Here is a 22,809-nt window from a genome sequence, read left to right as displayed (position 1 = left end):
TTCTAACTACGTAGTAATTCTAAGAAACTGCATATGTAACTTTGCAACGATTTCAGGAGAAAAAAAGAAAAGTCTATATAGCATTTGTTTTGTCCCACGGCCAGTTAGAATCAAATTGCATCAAACTTTACTAATTTTTGTTTCCAACTAAAAAAAGTTTGCCAATGCCTCTTTCCCAGCGAACTTGAAGTAAACTTATATTTAAAAATAAAAAAAGTTTTCTGTTTTGTTTTTGTATGGTTTTGGTTTTATTTTTGATATTATTTAAACGCTTAAATCTAACAGCAACAACAATTAACGACTTTTTTAACTTTGAAAGCAAAACAAAACTTATGTACTGATGCTGAACGCCCTCCTCTTTTCAGTAGGTATTTTGTTGCACATTAAATGTTGCACCATCTTTGATGGAATATTACAATACAAATATAATTATATTTATGATAAAATAATAAAATTAGATTTTGTGTGAGATGAGCGAGCGATTTGCGAAAATCGTTCCTCCTTCACCTTCTTACTGTGGCTTGCGGAAAGATTTGCCAGCATATTTGGCAGCAGCGCCCAATTCCTCCTCGATGCGGAGAATTTGGTTGTATTTGGCCAAACGTTCAGATCGGCATGGAGCTCCAGTCTTGATTTGGCCAGTGCTCAAACCGACAACCAAGTCAGCGATGAAGGTGTCCTCGGTTTCACCGGACCTGTGCGACACCATGGTGCCCCAGCCGTTGCTCTTGGCCAACAAATGGGCCTTGATGGATTCGGTAACGGTACCGATTTGGTTGACCTTCAACAACAAGCAGTTGCAGGCCTTCTTCTCGACGGCGGTGGCAATACGCTTGGGGTTGGTCACAGTCAAGTCGTCGCCGACAATCTGGATAGGGGTGTTGGCAGTCATGTTGCTCCAGGCATCCCAATGGTCCTGGTCGAATGGATCTTCAATGCTGATGATGGGGAATTCCTTGACGAATTCGAGGTACAAGTTGGTGAGCTTGTCAGGCGACAACCACAATGACTTGTCACTGGCTGGGTTCTTGAAGTCCAAGTCGTAGACTCCGTCCTTGTGGAATTCGGAGGCGGCGACATCCATACCAATCTCGACCTTGCCGGTGTATCCACCCTTGGCGATGGCATCTTGGATCAAGATCAAGGCTTCCTTGTTGTTTTGAATGTTGGGGGCGAAACCACCCTCATCACCGACAGCGGTGGCATCCAAACCGAACTTGTCCTTGATGACCTTCTTCAGATGATGGTACACCTCTGAACCGATCTTCATGGCATCGGTGAAGGAGGCGGCTCCAGTTGGCAGAATCATGAACTCCTGCATGGCCAATTTGTTGCCAGCGTGGGAGCCACCGTTGATGACGTTGAATGCGGGAACTGGCAGGATGATGTCCTTGTTTCCGGCCAAGTCGGCGATGTGTTTGTACAATGGAACTCCTTTCTTGGCTGCTCCGGCCTTGCAGACGGCCAAGGAGATGCCCAAAATGGCGTTGGCACCGAATTTCGACTTGTTCTCAGTTCCGTCCAACTTGATCATGAAGTTGTCGATCTCCTCTTGTTGGGTGACCTCCAAACCAGCCTTGATGACCTCTGGAGCGAGGGATTTGTTGATGTTATCGACAGCCTTCTTCACACCCTTGCCATGGTAGTTGTTCTTCTCTTCGTCGCGGAGTTCCAGGGCCTCATGGACACCAGTGGATGCTCCAGATGGAACGGCAGCCCGGAAAAGTCCAAGATCAGTGGTAAGGTCAACTTCCACTGTTGGGTTGCCACGGGAGTCAAAGATTTGACGGGCTAAGATTGACTTGATTGGCATTTTTCTGAAATGAAACGCAAAACAAAATAATTGTTAATTTATCGTTATCATCAATCATCATCATCGTCCGACTCCATATGACCTCTATTTATAGAACAAAGGTCATACACATTCGCCGGTGAATAGGTAGTTCGCATTGAGAAACCGAACATTTACAAAAATTAAACAATTTATTATCTTTCCTTATTGATTGTGTGCCAAGATATGTGGCAGAGAAAAAAAAACGAAAATAAACAACATTTTATTGCACAATCAGTTCAAAATTGAAAAAAGAATTTTAAAAAATTATTTGCAAAGTCAAAAGAAAATGGATTCCAATTCGAGGGAAAAAGAAATTTGCAAAAATCGGCAGATATTTTATTTGAAAAGAAAACCACTGAAATTTCCTTGAACTTACTTTAACAAATTAATTGTATATTGATTTGATTAAAAACAAATTAATTTATATTTTTTAGATAGTTTAAACTTTTCCACAGAGATTTTTCCTTAGACCGGAATTTTCTCTTGAGTAGCACAACGGGAACGGCGAACGACTGTCTCGGTTTTTTAGCTATCGCGGTTTTGCAAAGCAAAAATTATCCAATTCGCCTGCACCTATACATTGAAAATGGGATGGAATGACCTTCCACAAGGTGAAAAAGTGACAACTTTGATGGAGCTTTACTTTCACATATGTTCCACGAAAGCTTTTTTTGACAACATGACTTTCAATTTAGGTTGAGAGTTGAATGACTAAACTTTGAATGAATGTGTTCAGAGATGCTATACAAAAATAAACACAAGTTTGAATTCTGATATGATATTATGTAAGTCGTGTTTGAACAAAATTTATGGATTGAATCAATTGTGCAGTTCGATTTTCTTTCTTTCTTAGGTTTAAAATTATCAACATGTGATTCATTTGATTTAATTTGTGAAGACTTTTTTAAATATGTTGGGCAGTATCTTGACGTTAACTTGATTTTTAAATGTATCTAGAGTTGTGGAACTATTTGCGTAGCCTTACAGACAACATTTTCACTTTAAAATAACGTGAAACTAATCGTGCAAAGAAATTGTTTTCATCTTCTGCGTTACTTGAATCATGATCTTCAAGCGCCAGCTAAAAAGAAAGTATACGAAAAGTTAATTTGTTGCAAACAACGAGATATCAATTAATTCGAATCATCGGTGACAGTTACAGTGAAGTCTATCGATTATAACGAACATACATATAATCATCGCGTAGTTTGCAAAAAATGGATACTTTCTGTCATCTGCGGACAAATCTTAAAGAGAAGGTCAAGCTTTTATTTTGTAAGGGTAATAGCTTGATTGTGTTTTTTAATTGACCAAAACAAATATTTCCAGGAAAAAATTATTACAGACTTTTTTAGGGTGCGTATGAGCTACGTTCTATCTGCGAATATGACAAAGACATCAAATGCGTTTAAATGTCATTTAACGTCAATTTTAGTTTTGTGTGATCTCAGAAATGCATTTATACAGCAAAACTTGCATATTTGCAAGATGGAATTCAAATTTTCTTGCCAGTTGTAATCATTTTTTTAATGTTTTAAATGAAAATATACATGGACATCTATTCACATTAACTTTAAGGAAAATTGTTATGAAAAAACAAAAAGAATTTTCAGTTTTCTAAACTAGCCTAATAAAATTAAAAAATAAATAAATACATTGGTTGGCGCAACAGTCCGTTGAAAACTAGGTTCTAGTGACTTAAAACTCTCAACCATTCCTGTGCGCATGTACTGTTGTCGGGGATGGAGGGACCAACATTTCAAAGCCGAATCCGAACGTCTAATTTGAGAATGCACTTTTCATGGCAAGAATTACTTTTGGAGAATTTGTCAATTCCAAGCAAGAGGCAGTACCCGTGAAAACAACTTCGGCATAGACAAGGATGGAATCCATGACCTCTAGCATGACAGTCCAATGCACTAACCATCATGGCACGGGTACTACGCCTAATAAAATTGGCCAGGTATCCTAATTTTCAAAAACATAACAAAATTGCTGACTGTTGCTGTCAGAAATCTGAGAATAAAATTTTCATATTTCGATTTCTCAAGAATTCCTTATAGCCTTTTCACACCAATCCCAAAACCAGGTTTTCGGCAAAATTTTTTCGTGAACCAGAAAATGTGTATATATATTGTGGCCGTCCAAGTTACTGATAGGTGGGTTTGAGAAGATTCTGTACAATTTCGTGTAGGTCCTTATGGCTGGAGCAGAAAAGGTCAATTCCTAGTTCCAGATTCGTACCAAAATCACACTCATGCAGAGCGATCACTGAAGCTGTTATGATGGGCTGAAATTTCTGCATGACTATCTCTTTGGCCTCTTCCTTTGAGGACTCTCCTGGTTTGTCTAATGAACAACGATTCCCACATTGTGGAATGTTTTTTCAGACATTTTCCTTCATACTTATTCTCCTGTATAAATGAACTTATCGCCTTTCTCATATCTCCCAAATCCTTTTGATTGAACGGAGTTACCGGAAAGTCTTTCTCCAGGTAGTAAGCGAAAGCGTCGAACACATTTGTGGAGACAAGTTCGAAGACGCATCCCTTGGAAACGTCATTACGAACAATGAGCAAGTCTTCCTCGTTCTTGGTGTTGTCACGCCAGTATCCAAATGGAATTCCGGTTTCTCGCTTAACAAAGAGCGTTTCAAACTCTGGAGGATCATAAAGAACTGCCAGTGCCACAAATAGTCACCGGGACTTTTATTCTCGACGTTGTCAAATTTTCCCACAATGTTTTCTGTTGCCACGCAGCTCCCCCAAAGTTTTCTTTTTTCTCTTCCATATTCTGTAAATACAAAACAAAAAGCAATAATTCTTATTTTGTAATTAAATTGTATAAATAATATTACTTACCACGAATAAATTTATTTCAAAATGAAATATTTTTGTGACAGCAGCCATCAGCTGTTTTGTTTACATTAATTTGAGCGTTGAATGTTTCGAAAGGTTTGTTTGTCTAGTTCAACTTTGAAATGGTACTGGTTTTCGAGAGGTTACATATAAAACGTATGGTTTACGAAAACTTGTGGTTTACCAAAAATGTATGGGAAAACTTGAGTTTTCGATGTAGGTTTTCGACGAAAACCTATTAGGTGGGAATCAATAATGAATAGTGTTTATTTTTCATTCTCCTCCTGTGTCAATCAGTTTGAGAAAATCACAGAAATCTTAAAAATATAAACTGGACAATCATATTTCGTCAATCTTTGAACACACTTCTTTTCTGAAACGTCAAATTCAACTCCTTTTTGACACTTCAAAATTTGTTTTTATTTTATTTCACGTGCGTCGAACAAATATTCACTTGATTAATAATAAATAGTGTTTTTAATAAATAATTCTTCCAAAATGACGTTAATTGTGATGCCCGGTGAAAGAATCAACGAAGCCGAAGAAGTGGCCAAAACAAAAAAAGTAGTCCTCGGTCCAGGGCTACGTCGTTTAGATGAAAAAGTAGTTGCCTGCAAGGCCGGCACTCTGGTGAAAAAAGACACAAACATCTTCTGGGTTGATAGCTACCAGAAACGCTATGTTCCCGTTCGTGGTGAGGCTGTGATAGGTGTTGTAACTGCTAAGGCTGGTGATATATTCCGTGTTGATATTGGCGCTCACGAAAATGCTGCTCTATCCTACTTGGCGTTTGAATCGGCTACGAAAAAGAATCGACCTGATGTTAATGCTGGTGATCTTTTATACGCCCGTCTAATTGTTGCCAGTCGAGATTTGGAACCCGAATTGGTTTGTGTGAACTCGGTGGGCAAGAAGGGCAAATTGGGTGTGTTGTCGGAGGGGTTCGTCTTCAATTGTAGTCTTAATTTGGCTCGAACTATTTTGAGGGAGGATTGTCCATTGCTAAGGGCGTTGACTAAGGAAATGCCATTCGAAATTGCTGTAGGTTTGAATGGACGCATTTGGATTAAGGCAAAGTCCATCAAAGAGACAATAGCTTTGGGAAATGCAATTCTAGCTGCTGAGAATTCATCGAATGAAGACATTGCGAAGATTTGTGAAAATATCGGAAATATTCTTTTTACGTAGTTGGAATTTTTAATAAAAAATAAATTAACAAAAAATGCTGTTTTATTTAAATAAACATAAACAAATGTTAAGTAGGGCGGGAAGGCGCACCAATAAACCATAAGAACTATTCCAAGGGATGAACTTAGCAACCGAAGACGTTCCGTTGCCAATTTTTAAGGCCCAAAGTAGTGTTCCGTTAAACTTGACTTGACAATTTCGCTCCCTTATCCGTGAAACTTTTATATTAAATACTTGAAACTTGAATTGTTGAATGACCTCAAACTTGGCGGGGGTCATTTTGACCCTCAGAATTTTAAAAATAAACATCACGCCATCACGAAGCCACAAGATGAATCAATTCCTTTTTTAAACTTTTGCACTCTAATTAATTCTATAGAACTTTCATAAGGTGGTGCAATATTTTGTGAAACCTGCACTGTTTCCCTTCTTTTCCTTCCCTGCTTATTATGTTCTTTTAAGATACCGAAACAAAACTTAAAACCAAACAAATGTACAGCATCGAACAATGAACAAATAATTTATTTTTGGTTTTATATTTTGTTTTCTATGATTCTACATTTCATTCAATTTCGATTAATCGATTCAATTATAAAATATCACACATCACAGTCTTACACTATGACCATTTACTCGGAAATTTGAATTTACTTCCGTCGTTGACCGCCTCCAGCCAAAATGGATGCAATTCGAATAAATATGTTCAGTGTGTCCATATAAATTGATAGGGATCTGAAATGAACACCTTTTGTTGAAAAGAATCAAAACTCAAAATTAAACCCAAACAAACTTACTCATTAACTGGATCAAATGGCCTCTCTGTGAATAATGCTGGATAGGACTCGGCTTTGCGGACAATACGTTGTGTATCATAGAGTAAGAATCCACTGAATAATACTAGTCCTCCGTAGAGAGACATCGAAGCCAAGCCAGCTCCGAGCATGGTTGTGGGTGGAAGCCACATAGAAGCCAACGATGAGGCAAAAACGAATCCAAGTCCGATAGCCAATGGACCTCCCATATACAGGAACTTATCGCTTGGTGCACAAACTGCCACAGTGGAGAGTCCACCAACAATACCAGCGGTATAGAGAGCAGCCCTCGTCAGAATTGGTCCACCCAAAAAGCAAAGTGGAGCCACTACACCACCAATGATGGCACAATGTGCTGCCCAGGCAAGTTGTTTTGCACCTAGACCAGGTGAGTAAGGGATTGCCTGTGTTGCCATACCAGAACCAATCATGACAGCCATGGTTCCAACCATCGACTTGAATTGAAAACAAAATGTTAAAAAAAACTCAACTCACATTTAAAGTCAAAGAGAGTTTTACCATCCATCCATTACGGGTTACCAAGTTCAAGAGTCTTGGTGTCCTGAATACTGCAACAGCGCTTGCAGCTGTCAATGCCACAGAGGCTCCGAAATATCCGTAGGTAGTGTGAATCCTCTCTCTTACATACTGTGGCCATAACCTGCAAAAGAACGAACATTCAAGTTAGAAAATCGGTATTTTTAGAGATGATTCATGACTGAATTTACATTGAATTGTGTTGGATGGTTGTGGGACTTCCTAGACCGACACCATAATAGCACAGTGCACCCATGCCTACAGCTGCGGCACCTGCAGCAGCCCCTTTACCAATGGAGTAAGCTTTAAACGGACAAACAATTCTATATTCCCCATCGAATTCTTTATGTTGTGATGTTAAGTTTCTTACCATTTTCTCCGGGTGGCCCCATCAACTTCTCTTTCAATGTTTGTCCTTGTTGTAGACGACTTCTAGTGACTCCGGGACGTGAATCCCGAGAGAATTCACGGACAAATTGTTTCTTAACAAAGCCAGCATTGTTTTGAAGTGCGGATTTAATTTGTAGTGTTGGCCTCAAAGGCACAGTTAATGCCATTCGCAACATCTTTTTATATTATTTCAATCTTCTATAAATTACAAGACAAAACAATTGAGAAAAATGAAAAAATATAATGTATAGGTAATCTGATGAAATAATCATTGCGTAGACGAAACTGTTTACACATTTTTCAGACATGTCTTAAGGTGATTTGAAAAACACAAGATATTATATATTTTTTACTTACCTGTATGCTTAGAAGTATTTTATGCTCGATTTCTTTTAAATTGAATTAGTTTCAAAGTTTTTGAAAATAAAATTTGAGCAGCTAAAATTTCTACGAATTTCCTCGAAAATGCTGGAAAGATACGAAGTCGAAATTTGAATGTGTCAAATAAAAAGTATAGTAGTAAGTGCTGCCAGGTAATTTTCGCGATTAAACTTGATTACATGAGTTTAATTTAAGGGTTTAGTTGCACACGAATGTTCTAAAAATATATATTTTTTGTCAGCAGTTTCGAAAATGGTGTTCTATATTCTTCTACAACAACATTAATACACACCTTGCAGCGAAGTGGATGTTACTTTTTATTTGATAAGTTTACAATGTCATTTATAAAACAAAATTGTTTTAAATCTTAAAAAAGTTTTATTTTGAAAAACTCACGTTTGGGAAGCTGCCAGTTTTAAAACCACACATGCAACTTCTAGTTTCAAAACTGTTTGGTTTCTAAAGTGAGCAATTTTTTAGTTTGTGTTTTGACACAAACTAGACGATCACTCTTTAGTTTGTGTCACAAGGGAATATAGGTAACAGCGCGGACATTCAACTAAATCGTTGAATAATTTTCTGTAAGTGCAAGAGAGAAAAACAATTAGTCAAGTTTAATAAATGTTTCCTGTGGATCGATTTATTTCGTTGATTACTTTTGGAGTTGCTTATGTGCGCGATGTTAAGCAACTAACGATCGAACTATTTGTTTTCAAAAATGTTGCATGTGCGCACCTAGGCTTAAAGTTATTAAAATTCTCTACAAAAATTAACAAATGACCACAAAAGTAACAAAACAATCGGTATTTTCCACGAAAAGTTTCTTAACTGCACTATTTATTAAAGCTCTTAGAGCAGCTCACTGACCACATAGTGTACGCTCTAATCAGAGTTTGATCAGAGCTCTCCGATTAATTTATGAAATATACTGGAGAAATGAACTGTCAATAGCTTAAGAATTGTAAATCTGTCTCTTTTATACCACAAGAAACAAAGGTCCAGTCAGCCAGGCTCAGGTTTTTACTCCATTAGCACGGTCATTTTATATTTATATCTCACACGCAGACCTTCTTCGACAGCTCAGTTCTCATGTCTGAGAAAAAAGCAAATATTAATATCAATTTTATCAGCTGTTTAGACTCTAACTAGCTTAAATTGTGACTTTTTTATATTGTGCAACAGGCCCTTATACTTTTTAGTTACTCCACAATCTATTCAAGGCCTTAAAAATGAAATTTCTGAAGTTGTCAAGGAAATAAAGTCACAATTGTCCGAAATCGGTTTATAAACATGTGGGTAGATCTTTGTCATGAAATTTTTATAGAAGGAAAAACCAATTGTTTTGAAAACCCCTTAAAATTAAGAATGTGTTGACAGCCGCAAAAACAAAACAAATCGAATTTTTAAAAATTCTGCTTATTTTATTGCAAGATGAATTATTTTTAAATTTATTTATTATTTATTCAATTCAAAACGAAAATTTAAGCATGGTTTCATATCTTTCTAAATTATTCAAACAAATTTACTTCCATATCTCCTTTTTTAATAACAAAATGATGAAATGTCAAAAAAAAAATCAAATGTGAAAACCTTTTTTTTATCCGAAAGTTATTTGATTTTTGTAATTTAAACCTCAATCTCTCTTCAAAAAAATTAATATCAAAATTTGTTTAGACAAGTGCAAATCTACATAAATAAAAAAAGAATACCCAAATGAGCGGGTACACGAACGCACCCATTTTCAATCCCTCAACCATCCCTCAACTAAACAAACAACTGTCACCTGTTGTCATTCTGTACTAAAAAAAAACATCAAAACAAAACGTCAAATTACTCATCTTCCGACTCGCAATACAAAAAGAAATGTTTTCTAAATTCTGACCTTCATTTTTGCGGATTGTTGTAATTCAATTTTTTCCTCAATCGCAAAGGTGTTTCATCTTGGATATGGTGGTCAGTTAAGCCAAAGTATAATTCATCCAATTAAGCACCACATAGCAACAAATTCTTATTATTTTGACTCTACAAAAGGCATCATCACCAAACCAATTGGAAAATGCACAACAATAGTAACGCAAGTGGTAGTTTAGGACAAAGTAAGTAATGTCATGTCATGGCATCATAAAGCAAAATACGTATTCCTAGATGAATCAACATCTCTGATAAAATGTTTTTCTAAATAAACAATATTACATTTTAATATCGAATGTTTTTTTTCGTGTATAGATGGCCACGTACCACGAACAGAATATTCATGGGAAGAAGTAAGCATTGAAGTGCCATGGGGAACTGTACAAGGTGAGGAGAAGAGACACCAAAAAAGAGAAATTTGTTTTCTAAATTATGCGCAACCTATGCATCGTTGTCGTCATGAATATAGGGTATAGGTCAGAAGTCAAAACCAAATTTTTGTATAAATTTCAAAAGGTTATTTCTATCTTCCAAAAATGATGACTAATGTTTGAACTTACAAAACTTACAAGAAACTACGTACAACATTGAAAAATCTTATCTATCGAATTAAAGTTTTATGGAATGACAAAGCAAAGATATGATTGAATCAATCAAGGAAGATACACTTCAAAACAAAATCGCAAAAGAAACGTTTGAGTAAATCTATAGGATTGATAGGATTTAATCATAATTATAATTTCTAAACTCAATCCTAAACTATGTACCTAGTTAGATTTTCAGGAAGTCAATAGTCGAGGTTCCGGGTCAGTTTTTATTTAATTTAAGAACTTAAACTCTTTTCGAAATGTCTTAACTTGAAAGCGAAAATGTTGCATTTTCTTAATTTTTTGGTAAAAAGCTCATGAGACGTGTACTTATTAACACCTATAGCCTTCCATCTTCTCTCTCAATACAAACTATTTAAATCGTATAAACGCACGACCTGCATATTCAATATTCTTTTTACGTATTTGACTTCCGCGAATTTCGATTAACACTCACTTTCCCATCATCGTTTTCCTTTTAAGATTTATGTCGGTATTAAATTATTCATATTTTTATTTTAGGTAAATGGTGGGGTAGTCGTGATAAACAACCCATTTTGGCACTTCATGGGTGGCAAGATAATGCCGGAACTTTTGACAGACTCTGTCCCATACTCGATCCATCTTATCCAGTGTTTTGCATCGATCTGCCTGGTCACGGAAAGTCAACGCCTTATCCCCCAGGAATGCAGTATTATCTCTTTTGGGATGGCATCACATTAATTCGAAGAATCGTGAAAAAATTCGGTTGGAGTAAAATGATTCTGATGGGTCATTCGTTGGGTGGTGCTCTGACCTTTATGTATGCCTCTGCATTCCCTGATGACGTTAGCAAGCTAATAAACATCGATATTGCTGGCCCAACAGTTAGAGATTTGAAAAAACAGGCTGACATAACCGGGTTAGGCATTGATAAGTTCCTCGAATATGAAAATCTGCCGGAGTCGAAAATTCCCTGCTACAACTACAACGATATGATCCAGCTAGTTCTGGATGCATATAGTGGTTCGGTAGATGAGGAAGGTGCAAAGATTTTGATGAAGCGAGGAATGCGTCCGGCCTTGAATTCCAAAGGTTTTCACTTTGCCAGAGATGTTCGATTGAAAGTCAGTTCTTTGGCTATGTTCAATGCAGATCAAGTACTGGCATTTGCTTCTCGTATCAAATGCAAAGTGTTGAATCTTCGAGCTGATCCAGGGATGAACTTTGAGAATCCCCAGATGTATGAACGTGTTATAGAAGCTATGCGTGAGAGTGCGCAGATGGTTATCTATAAAAAAGTACCTGGAACACATCATGTTCACTTAGTAACACCGCAGGCGGTATCTGGTGAAATAAATGAATTTTTAAAAATATAAATTACAATCTATTCCTACTATCCAAAGATAGTAGGTAATAACAGTGTGTCTTGGAGGATATAAGTTGGGATTTTGAGAGGCTTCAGTGAGTTTAGTGTGTAAATAAAAAAATTAATTTGGTGATAAAAATAAGGAACAAAACTAAAAAATAAAATCGAACAAATCAAAGAATTTTGTGTTTTGAAATTTGATGGTTACTTAGCAACGCTTTTTGTTTTGATTACAAGAATATAAGTTTTTTCTTTGTTTAATCATTGCTTTAGTTTTTCATTTAATGGAAAGTGACAAATCGAATTAAAATAAACAAAAATGGAACAAATTGACCCAATAAAAGAAATTTTAATGAAATATTCAACAATTGAAGAGCATTTGGATAAACGGTTACAAGAAATGTAAGTTTAGCATAGACAGACAAACAATAATAGTAAGTTAGCAAAATTGAAAAGTTTATGGTTTTAAGTTTTTTGAGAATTTTCTTAGTCATCTTGGCAGAGCAGGGGATTAAATATGAACAAGAATCTCAAAGCAGATGGGAAATAAGCTTATCTTCCTATTTGAATAGTGCATAAAAAAGAATGATTGAGATGTAGAACCCTAAATATTCTCTTTTCATATTTTTCACAGATTAAAGATTATCTAGACTTAAAAGTCGTTTTTAAAAGAGAATTAAACATTTATTTAAAACAAATTTATGATTAAAAACAATTTAATAAACATAAACAAAATGTCTGCAACAAATTTGTCAGTTTATTTGTCAAAACTCTCAGAAAAGAATTTTCAGAAATCGATTTCTTAATTATTCTCAATTGTGTGACTCAAATATGTATGATAAGTTCCGAGCAATCGATTCTGTGCCAACCTTCTATCTCCTTCTCTTACTCCTTCCACAGTCCAAATTTTAATGAACTTCAGGACCACAGATTCATTTATTTATACTAATTCTGTACGACATTTCATACAAATATTATTCAATGTTTAGAACAAGGTACTTTCCAACTATAACATGTATGTACATATGTATGTAGGTGATGAATTTGTGGAAATAATAGGTCCATTCGCGTACCCTCCTAAAACAGTCCAATTTTAAGAAAAAGTACGAAATTTGAACAAATCCTTTTCGCGTACTCAAAAATTTGGTAGTTTTTCGTAAAAGAGCGCTCACAGGAGAGTAAAAAAGTATAAATTATCCCCACTTAAATTCTATCAATTTCGTTATAATTAAAGATACTGTCCTTAATAGTATCCTACAACTTGACAAATGTTTTAATCCTGGTTCTGACGGTGTACCATCATCCATTTTAAAGAAATGTGCTGCGTATTAACTCGCTGTTTCCTTTTATCTAGTAGAACTCCTTCATAATACCAGTACACAAAAAAGGTCCTAAAAACGAAATAATAAACTACCGACCTATTGCTAAACTATCTGTGATACCTCAACTATTTGAGTCAATCATATGTAGCGTCCTTTCTTTTCACTGTAGTTCAATGATCTGCGATAACCAGTATTGTTTTGTGAAAACAGCGTTCAACTGTTACTGATCTGTTTAACCTTACGTCCTTTTGTTTAGATGTGAAAACTTGAACAAGTAAATTGTACCTTCACTGATTTCAGTAAGGCCTTTGATAAATTGTGTCATAAAACATTACTTTTAAAACTATCACAGCAAGGTTTTAACGACAGTTTCATAAACTGGATCTCCTTATATTTGCAAGATAGACGTTATAGTGTTAAATTTAGTAATGATTGTTCAAATTCATTTGTTGTGAATTCTGGTGTCCCCCAGGGTAGTCACCTTTGTCCTATTCTATTTGTCTTATTTATAAATGACTTGGTTTCGATCATACAAAATTCGTGTGTCCTAATATATGCTGATGACATTAAAATTAAAAAAAAAAATAACTCTACATCTGACTGTCTTCTCTTGCAAGAAGACATACTATTATTCAGGAAATGTTTTAAATCACGATAAACAGATATAAGGTATGCTCATTGTGTTTTGACAGATGTAATGTGACGTCATCGTCATCTGGTTCGGATATACGATGGAAGAAAAGAATACCATTTCATTGTATTGTTTTTATTATTTTTCTATCCTTACAGTTAATTTGAGTTAAAAATAATTTGTTTAAATGCTTAATTCTAAAATACAGTCTACACTTAAAAAATAGTTTTTTTACACTTATATCTAGAGGCACAGCTTCAGCTTTTTTTAAATGTTTTTCCATGAACTTCCCTTTTGTGTACAGATGTTCCTTATTGTATTTCATAAAAATACTTTCCAAAATTGTAACATTTTTAAGGAATGTTTCGTTGGGTTTCTTAAGTCCACCTTCCGACTTTTGATCCACCCAAGTAAAGCTGCAAGATGTATAAGGATCGTTCGGCACTTTACATTTTTTTATAAGAAATCCTGCGAGGTATTCAATAGCGTCTTCTTTCAACTCGTCGAATTCAAGTGATGAAATTTCTTCCTCTTCTTCTGTTGGCGATTCGTCTTCTTCAACATCAGCAGCTTCTGGATTCATTTTTGATTCCAACACTTTAGAAAGCATTTGTGCTATTAGTTGATTATCGTCGTAGTGGTCCTCGTCTCTTCTTTCGACGTTGCTGTAGTCACTCACTTGTTGCGTGGCATCCGACCTTCCTGAAAAGATAAGTTAACTTTATGTTAGAGAATAGCAATTGTTTGTTTATTTTGTTAGTAAGTTATATTATAAGGTACATCATTTTGTTAATAAAACTTCCACCAACTAATAACTAAAGACAGCACGAACATATATGTTTTATTGAATATAAAATGCTTACCCAAAATGCAGGAACGTAACCTATACTTAAATTCTAATGGTGTTGGATGGTCATGAAGACCACCCTTAGATCTAATAACTCCAAAAAAGAGCTCTAAGTCATCCTGATTAAGTCTATTAGTAATTATATATTTTAAACTATGATTAAAACTTACGTAATCTAATAGAAGAGGCAGAGATGCATTGCTTAGCAAAATTCCCTTTTGAAAAGGGAGAAGTGAGCGTCGAGTCGGTGTTCGCATATTGCGTATATTTTCAGTCATAGTGTTAATTATTACCCGCTGGTCATCTAAGGCTAATCCAAAAGCTCTCATCCTTGGCCTAGAGTCAATGGATGGACATTTTGAATTGAAAATATCAAACCAGTCATTAGTAGCCTTCAGAAAATCAGCACACTCTAAGGAATTAGGTGGAAATGATTTTCCCAAAGTTATACATCGTCTTATGGATGCGGAAACTGAATGTGAAAACAGCTGAGTGGCAAATTTAACTTTCTGCCGGTCACTACGTCGTACCTCAAGGTGCTTATTAGAAATTTTGAAGCAAATTTTTAAATCATCTTTTTCTAAGCCAAGTAGTTTTTTAACTGGTTCGACGTTAATTATTTTTCCGTTAAGGACAAACCCAGTATCAATGAAATGATTCCTTAAAAGTTTTATCATATGTGGAATATCTGCAAAGAAAAATATCTTTTTCATAGGGTTGCATGGATGAAAAATAAAAGGCTGGTTTTCCGAAATGGAAAGTTTTCTCCACAAAGAAACATTTGTTGGCCCTATGTCAGAAACTACAGCTATGACTGTAAAACATATTTCTTCTAGCTTAGAAATAATAAATTTTAAAATAGTTGCAGTCATGGGTGCATCAAGATCATAGTAGACCACTTGCTTCCAGTTTTTGACCAGCCCTCTTACCATAACAACTTGTGCATATTTTTTCGGACACATCGCAATGTCATTAGCCTTGTCGTATTCATAAGTTGATTTGATTTTAACTTCGTCAAATGAGAGCACGCATAGCCGCTCATTTTGGTCATAGTCCCACTTAGACATCAATTGAATTATTTTGTTTAAAATACCTGGTTTTATTTCGATTTGTTTGGCCCATCTACGCAAAGTAGATGGCAGGGGGAAATTTCGTTTGCGGAGTAGCCTGTAGGATCTGGCACCAGCTGAATATAAGGACATTGCTGAAGAAATATCCTCAGCTTTCCAGCGTGCCTTCTTATTGGGATGCTCCAATTGATCTGATTGGGTAGATGTAAATATCCTTTTTAAAGATGTCCTCATAGCCGTTCTCATAGCCTCATCTTTTTGTGCCTGCTGGTTCTTCCGCTTTAGACTGTTCTTCAATCTGCTGACTTGTCTTTCCAGTTCCATAATTTTGAGTTCCTTGCTGCAGTTGTATTCAACTCTATTTTTAAAAAACAGAATAAAATAAAATAATATTTTAGGTAACTTAAAATTATTCCCAAGTATATCTTACTCTGTCTGAGTGCTACCATTTGTGTAATACAAGCAATTTTCCTGATCTTGCTCTTCACAAAATTCTTCCTTTTGTGGACTTCCCGGGACAAAGTTACTTGTCGAGGGGTTTTGACAACTGTAGGTATTGAACATGATTAAATAAATAATAGCGATAAGAGTTTATTTCAAATTACTTTTCGAAAGCAGATAGACAGTCATTAACGATCCTTTTGCTTTCTCGTATTTCTTGTCTCTTGTCCCTCGCAGATAGCTCAAGTTCATTAGGCAATTTTTTTGACGGCACAGATTCTTTCCTTAAAGCTCTCTTATGCATAGGAACATTTAAAAGTATATCTTTAAGTGTATAGTCACTCTCAATAAAATGCTCCGAACAAACACGACTGTTTTTTTAAAGAATATTCTTTTTTGTTCCCACAAGCACTAATCCACAATTTGCACATTTTAGCGTCTCTCGGGAAATAGTGATATTTCAATGTTTTTTCATTGTTTTTTTCTGTCTGGTGTATTATTACACCCTAACACAGCACAAACAACCATTTTTAAATTTTAAAATTCAATTTTAAACCGGAAAACAAATAAAACATTAAAAACCAATTGAAAATTTCCAATAAACGTACTCGCTTGTCAAACTAGCAGATGATGATGACGTCACATCATAGGCAAGATGGCGAATTCGGTGTATCTAATGAGCATACCTTTTTGTTTTTGTTTATCGTGGTGTTAAATGTTGAAAAAAAAAAATGTAAAAAAGTAGAGTATTTGTATTTTCTGACTTAGGTGTCGTCTTAGATCCTAAACTAACATTCAATGAACATATTAACTTCATAATTAAAAAAGCAAATAGAGTTCTGGGTTTATTAAGAGATTTGGCCCTGATTTCCATGATCCATATGTTTTAAAATTACTTTTTGTTTCACTTGTGAGACCAGTCCTGGAGTATGCTTGTACAGTATGGTCATCTTAGAAAAGGTTTTCGGAAGGGATCTTTCCGTGGTTTCAGGATATTCATACATTACCGCCTTATTCACACGACTTTCTCTCATAAATCTTCCTTCTTTGACCAATCATAGGATGTACTTGCAATTTTGTTTTATTGTTGGAATAATTAAAATTTGTCAACAGTCTAGTTTAAGTTTTTAGATTTTAAGTACCTACATACATACATATATGTTAAAAAAAATATTTCCCCAACCTACGAATTTTAGCCCAAGAAATTTCTTTGGGCTGATTTGTGAAAAGTGTCAAATTTGATACAAATTCAAATAAATTAAATAAATTGCTCGCTTTTGCTGTCACTTATAAAATTAAAAATTCTTTTCCCGAAGAACAGCAAGATTGCAATTTTTAAGTTTTAGGTTACTTAAGTTTTTTTCATAAAAAAATTGGACCAGCAAGATATTGCATTTGTTGTTTTAATTTATCCATTTATAGAAACAAATACATTCAAAATACGAAATAAATGTTTTAAAATTTATATTTTTTTGACAGTAATATTGTGTGAAAAATTTGTTGTTTCCCCTTTCGTTCTCTTATTTTTTTGTGAGAGAATTTTACCCCAGCTCTATAAAATATATCCTTTTACGAATTTCAGTGCAGAAAGTACGCAAATGGACCTAATAATTTTCCTGCTCTGCCAAGCTACAGAAGACAATTTTTTGAAATCTTAGGAATAAAAACAAGTATTTTCTAGCTTTTATGTTCCTATAAAAAATACTATCTTTAAATATCACTTTGTCGGCTAGAATTGGAAATCTGTTTTAACAAAGAACGAATAAGCAGTTTTAGCAATGTTTTGAAAATATAGAAGAACGGTCTTAAAAACTCTGTGAGTCAAATGAAAAAAAAAAGGAAAATACACAATTTGAAACTACATTTTCTATATGTTATTGCCTAAACTTACGAATTGCTCTTTTTTGTAGTTTTTGAAGTGGCTTACTTACTTCACTTTGGAAAAATTCAATTATTTTTTAGAAATAGGAATGAGAAAGATGACTCATACACTGTCCGACAGCCGAATAGCGCCCACTCTAATCAGTCAGTGTAAATTCAAATAACTCGGAAATTTAATATGTATAATGGTCAAAAAGTTTAATACGCATGTATAATATTAAAAAAAACTTTAGTTCTGGAAATAAACCGTTATTTTTTTGCTTTATTCTGTAAAATGTAACAAAAATTAATGTATTTTTTGTGCGACAGCCCATTAACTTAATTTTTGCATGTAAGTAGTCGTGATTTTCTTTTTTAAGTTATAAGTTTATTTTGAATAATTATCAATTAAATTTAGTTAAAATGTGGAAAGCAAAACCGCTAAATGAAGCCGAAAGGGCCAAAATAAAGGCTTATAGTGAGTGTGGTCAATCAATCCATCAAATTTCAAAAAAAAAAAATAAATGCAGCCGCAAAAGTTATTTCCTCATTCTTAGGAAATGAAAGGTCGGCCATGTTCTATCATTACAGCAGCTGACAAGTGAATTATTTTGAGGCACGCGTGAAATTCTCAAGACTCTGCAGCCAAAATTAAAGAAAAAACAGGCGTGAAAGCATGCGTGTAGACTGCGCAAAGATTTACTTCCAATGCTGAACATTTAAAGCGTCTTAAAATAAAGAAACCACGTCTATGTCCTGAACGAAGGAGTGGCAGCTTGTTGTATTTTCAGACGAAGAAAAAAAGATTTTGGAGGGTCCCGATGGTTAGGCTTACTACTTTCATGATCTTCGAAAGAAAGAGCATACTTTAGATCGACTCCATAGCTGTGCTGCTGCTGTCATGGTATGGCACTATTGAATTGCAATTTCTTACTCGTCGTATGATGACCACAGCATACAAAGGTGTACTAAGAAAGGCGTTCCCTTCAATCAAAGATATTTTTGGGCTCTTAGAATGGAAGCCCTCTAAGGTCGTAAAGTATTGGATTGAGCTCCAAAAAGTACCCTTACTGATATGACCGCCATACTCGCACGACCTTAACGTAATAGAAAATGTTTGGGGGTGGCCAGCACGGAAGGTTTATGAATACGAGTCTTTAAGGCAATATCCAACTGAAGCGGAACTCATTAAAGGAATTAAAAGTGCCTGGCAAACTATTTCTCTGAACTATATGATATTTTACCCAACAGGATGTACGAAGTTATAGTTAGCCGTGGTGGTACAACACGTAATTAATTTTTTTAGGAATAAGTTGAAATGTAAGGAATTAAAATTAAAAAAAAAATGTAAGTATTCTCTGACCATTTTCTTTTGTTATTTGGCATTTTCAAGTGAGGGTTCTAATCAAATGTCCGGAAAAATGATTTTTCTTATTAAATTCTTTAAAACTCTGTTAAAATGTTATTTGTTGAGATCGTACCTAAACTCTCATTTCTTTTCGAGGATAATGTTACAAACTTTGTTGGCAAAAAGTTAATTTCAAATGTTTTATTTGATTGGCTGATATTATGCTCCAAAGACAAGGAAGCATAGGGGGCGCTAATCGGTTGTCGCTTGTGAATATGACTCAATAGTGTTTTTCCATTTCCTATTTATTGTTGTTAAAATTTTCTTCCTAGGAGCTTTTTAAAAATTTTTATTTCTGTATTTTACTTTTTCCTCAATTTTAAGAACCAGCTTATTCAATCTCCTGGCACATATACAGAATGGAATCTTCTTCCAAATTCTCTGGTAATGTTTAAAGTAATTTTTGCAGGTAGTCACTCAAATTTAAAAAAAATCGCCGGTTCCGCAAACATTTAAAAAAAGACTTTCAATATGTGTTTCTTCTATGGACAAAATATCATTTAAAGATTTTTAAAAACTTAGTATTTGAAATTTCTTTATGAAATTGGCTATAAGACTTTTTTTGAATAAAATCAAAACAGGGAACTGTTTAAAAAAGTCTCTACTTCAAAATGTTTGTGGTTGCTTTTGGGTTTTGCATTAAGTAGTAATTTGGATATGTTTTTTAAAACAAAATTATTAGGTTATTCTAAATCTACGTAATATAAACACTGCATCAACTAATTTTTAGGAAGCAGGAAGAGTTGAAATCGAAAATACTACACGATGAGGACAATGATAAGTCTTCACAGGAACCATACAAACTTCTTAATTTAGAAGAAGCGAAGATAAGAAATTCGAATTTAATCAAGGTACGTATAGAATAATATAAACAAATTTGAAACACAAATTTCAATAAGAATAAGTTTAATTAAAAACTAATTATTTTTGCAGTCATTGGAAATTTCTAAGGCACGTCTAAGATCTAGATCGACATTCTCACCAGTTGAACAAATTCTTCAACAAGCAATTGAAAACTATCGGAAGAATCCCGCACTTCAATGCAATTCAAGCCAATAAACAATTTTAATAAAATAAATTTACTCATTTGGTCTTATAACACCTTATTTTAGTTTTTTGATACATACTTAAATTATATTTAAAGAGTGTTTTATATTTGTTTAATGAGAATAAATTATGTCATGTGAAAAGTGTGCTTTGTATAAATTTTGAAGTCCATTTTGTATTTAATATAGTTTCTTTTATAATTTTTCCAATTTTGTACTTAGCGTTCGATAAGAACAATGTTGAATTACGTTTACTCAGGAAAAGAGATCAATTTAATGAAATGTGTATTATACAATTTTGTATAAAATTTAAATTTAAACAACAAATCAGTTTATCAAGAAATATTATTACCTATGTACATATATTTCATAATCACTTAATACTAAAATATCAAATCCAAGCCAGCCAGGCACATATAAAAGGTGGCATGAATTCTGTTAAATACATTTAAATTTAACTTTTTTTTTTCTCAAAAATACTATTTGTTTTATCTTTTACTCAACTCCTTTGTGTTACCAAGAGGAAAAGAAACCAAATATTCAAAATTGTATGCATATGTACGTTATATTTTTTAAATAACTAATTAATAACACTCCAGCAAGTTTAAGTACCTATAACATTTCGACCTAAATTTAAAATAAATGAACAAACAACATAATATCAATTTTTTCTCTAAGGTAAAACATTTGTTTCAATATTTTGTTACTTTTCATTTGTCATGTCTTAACTTTCATAACGTTTATAAGATATGTATTAGAAGACAAAAAAGTCTATCAAAAATTGTTTAACAGAACATGACATTAATGTATCTTATGTACATAATGAATATACCTTCAACCAATGGCGTCTGATAGGAATATGATTTCATCGAATGTTCGTTTCGACAGAAAATAAAAGTCAACATTCATCTTTATCATGTGCGGCGAGGGCTGCGTCTAATTGTTTTTAGTTATGCAAGTGTGTTATCAATAATATATTGTGATGAGTTTGCAGATACAAAAATATACCTAGAAAACATTCAAAAACATATCTCTCATAAAATTACTGCTAAGGAATAAGAATTAAAATTTAAAGAAAATTATCATGCGAGTAGCTCCATATTTTTTTAAAGTTCTTAAACAATAAATCTCATTTATGAGGTTGTGCAACTCAACATAGAATATTATCTTCTCCTAATTAATGAAAACCTTAGCAAGATGTTGATTTTTCCGAATATCAATCCTGCTATTTTACTCGTAACTTCGGTTGTTATATTGGTCATGATCAATGTACAATTTAATCAGTGTATAGTTTTACACAATCTATACTATTGTAGGCAACCTTGAAGTCCTTTTGACTGGAAGTTTATAATGAACAGCAATTACGCAAGGAATAAAACAAAACTTTGGGTTGCTTTTATTCACGTTATTTTAGAAGTTTAATTAATTTAGCTTTATCATCTTCAATTTGTTATGTAATGCATATTTTTTGCAGAAGAAAAATTGAAATTTTGACTTAAACTCTTTTTAAAACTTTGCTTCATATCCTGAAGAGAATTAGTGATTATATTGCTCAACATCCCATGTATAAAAATGTATAATAAATAAAACCGGGTTATAAATTTTGCGGTTTCAAAAGTGTAGGGTTGGAATTCGACATCTGTCAAACTAAGTTGTTAAGCCAATTGAAAGTCTGACATTTACGAAAATGGATCGCTTAACCATTGCACAACGCATAACAGTTGTTAAAACCTACTACTATCGTGCTTTATGCAAGCAATTGGAAAAATTGTAAAGACATTTTAATAGACTGGATTGGTTACAGATATTGTAAGGCGTGTGTATCATCGCTTCGCTCGTCCCACTGAAAATATCTCCCGAATATGTCGATTCCTTGTCGTTCTCAGGAATTAGGACTGTCTTACGGCACATTATGGTGTATTTTGAATTTGGATCTACATCTTTATCCATATTAATTCTAGCTTACACACCAACTTAAGAAAGCTGACCATACACAGAGTCAAAGACACGGCTAGTGGGAGCTTAAACAACAGGAAGTGGACGGCGATTTTTCGAACAATTTCTATCCGATTTTGATAAATGATAAAAAATTAACTTAGAACCAAACAAAAATTAAAATTTAAGATACTTAAAATGAATGAGATTTCAAAAAAGTACAATTTTTGTGTTCTATTCAATAAAATTACACTTATTTTAGTATTCCAATAGCATAATATTTTCAAGGAGAGAACGAATTTTTTTTTTTGTGGCGCATGGAACACGATTGTTATTTTTTTATCGTATTAGTAATGGTGCAAATAGTGGTAAATCTGCCGAAATATCCAGATCTACAGGTTTG

General features: G+C 34.1%; 5 protein-coding genes across 5 annotated transcripts; 3 read left to right on the top strand and 2 right to left on the bottom strand.

The window, feature by feature from the left end:
• Nucleotides 1–217: 217 nt before the first annotated feature.
• LOC129949081 (enolase) lies at nucleotides 218–2,370 on the bottom strand. Its single transcript, XM_056060311.1, has 2 exons — nucleotides 2,211–2,370; nucleotides 218–1,817 (listed from the first exon to the last, which is right to left on the bottom strand). The coding sequence occupies exon 2, from the start codon at nucleotides 1,811–1,813 to the stop codon at nucleotides 512–514; it is 1,302 nt and encodes a 433-aa protein (XP_055916286.1). The 5' UTR covers nucleotides 1,814–1,817; nucleotides 2,211–2,370; the 3' UTR covers nucleotides 218–511.
• Nucleotides 2,371–5,089: 2,719 nt separating this feature from the next.
• Nucleotides 5,090–5,922, top strand: LOC129951448 (exosome complex component RRP40). The gene has a single exon (XM_056063591.1). It carries the CDS (start codon nucleotides 5,191–5,193, stop codon nucleotides 5,878–5,880), a length of 690 nt encoding a protein of 229 aa, XP_055919566.1. The 5' UTR covers nucleotides 5,090–5,190; the 3' UTR covers nucleotides 5,881–5,922.
• Nucleotides 5,923–6,374: 452 nt separating this feature from the next.
• LOC129951447 (growth hormone-inducible transmembrane protein-like) lies at nucleotides 6,375–8,135 on the bottom strand. Its single transcript, XM_056063590.1, has 6 exons — nucleotides 7,977–8,135; nucleotides 7,600–7,817; nucleotides 7,421–7,532; nucleotides 7,212–7,353; nucleotides 6,675–7,147; nucleotides 6,375–6,612 (listed from the first exon to the last, which is right to left on the bottom strand). The coding sequence occupies exons 2-6, from the start codon at nucleotides 7,793–7,795 to the stop codon at nucleotides 6,528–6,530; spliced, it is 1,008 nt and encodes a 335-aa protein (XP_055919565.1). The 5' UTR covers nucleotides 7,796–7,817; nucleotides 7,977–8,135; the 3' UTR covers nucleotides 6,375–6,527.
• A 1,693-nt stretch (nucleotides 8,136–9,828) lies between these two features.
• LOC129950254 (probable serine hydrolase) lies at nucleotides 9,829–12,027 on the top strand. The gene is made up of 3 exons (XM_056062131.1): nucleotides 9,829–10,096; nucleotides 10,227–10,298; nucleotides 11,021–12,027. The coding sequence occupies exons 1-3, from the start codon at nucleotides 10,057–10,059 to the stop codon at nucleotides 11,854–11,856; spliced, it is 948 nt and encodes a 315-aa protein (XP_055918106.1). The 5' UTR covers nucleotides 9,829–10,056; the 3' UTR covers nucleotides 11,857–12,027.
• An 81-nt stretch (nucleotides 12,028–12,108) lies between these two features.
• LOC129950255 (uncharacterized) lies at nucleotides 12,109–21,130 on the top strand. The gene is made up of 3 exons (XM_056062132.1): nucleotides 12,109–12,248; nucleotides 20,156–20,276; nucleotides 20,359–21,130. Exons 1-3 carry the CDS (start codon nucleotides 12,166–12,168, stop codon nucleotides 20,482–20,484), a joined length of 330 nt encoding a protein of 109 aa, XP_055918107.1. The 5' UTR covers nucleotides 12,109–12,165; the 3' UTR covers nucleotides 20,485–21,130.
• Nucleotides 21,131–22,809: the final 1,679 nt, after the last annotated feature.

The sequence above is a fragment of the Eupeodes corollae genome, chromosome 3 (assembly GCF_945859685.1).
Source record: "Eupeodes corollae chromosome 3, idEupCoro1.1, whole genome shotgun sequence".
Classification (NCBI taxonomy): Eukaryota; Metazoa; Arthropoda; class Insecta; order Diptera; family Syrphidae; genus Eupeodes; species Eupeodes corollae.
Note: the sequence above shows the minus strand (reverse complement) of the source record. Positions and strands in the feature narration are given on the sequence as shown.

Coding starts and splice junctions, on each gene's coding strand:
- LOC129949081 (XM_056060311.1), bottom strand. CDS start 1,813: ATGCCAATCAAGTCAATCTTAGCCCGTCAAATCTTTGACTCCCGTGGC.
- LOC129951448 (XM_056063591.1), top strand. CDS start 5,191: ATGACGTTAATTGTGATGCCCGGTGAAAGAATCAACGAAGCCGAAGAA.
- LOC129951447 (XM_056063590.1), bottom strand. CDS start 7,795: ATGTTGCGAATGGCATTAACTGTGCCTTTGAGGCCAACACTACAAATT. Junction 7,148..7,211: donor TAACCCGTAATGGATGGATG/GTAAAACTCTCT, acceptor TTTCAATTCAAG/TCGATGGTTGGAACCATGGC. Junction 6,613..6,674: donor CCATTTGATCCAGTTAATGA/GTAAGTTTGTTT, acceptor TGTTCATTTCAG/ATCCCTATCAATTTATATGG.
- LOC129950254 (XM_056062131.1), top strand. CDS start 10,057: ATGCACAACAATAGTAACGCAAGTGGTAGTTTAGGACAAA. Junction 10,097..10,226: donor AAGTGGTAGTTTAGGACAAA/GTAAGTAATGTC, acceptor TTTCGTGTATAG/ATGGCCACGTACCACGAACA. Junction 10,299..11,020: donor GCCATGGGGAACTGTACAAG/GTGAGGAGAAGA, acceptor TTTTTATTTTAG/GTAAATGGTGGGGTAGTCGT.
- LOC129950255 (XM_056062132.1), top strand. CDS start 12,166: ATGGAACAAATTGACCCAATAAAAGAAATTTTAATGAAATATTCAACA. Junction 12,249..20,155: donor GATAAACGGTTACAAGAAAT/GTAAGTTTAGCA, acceptor ACTAATTTTTAG/GAAGCAGGAAGAGTTGAAAT. Junction 20,277..20,358: donor GAAATTCGAATTTAATCAAG/GTACGTATAGAA, acceptor TTATTTTTGCAG/TCATTGGAAATTTCTAAGGC.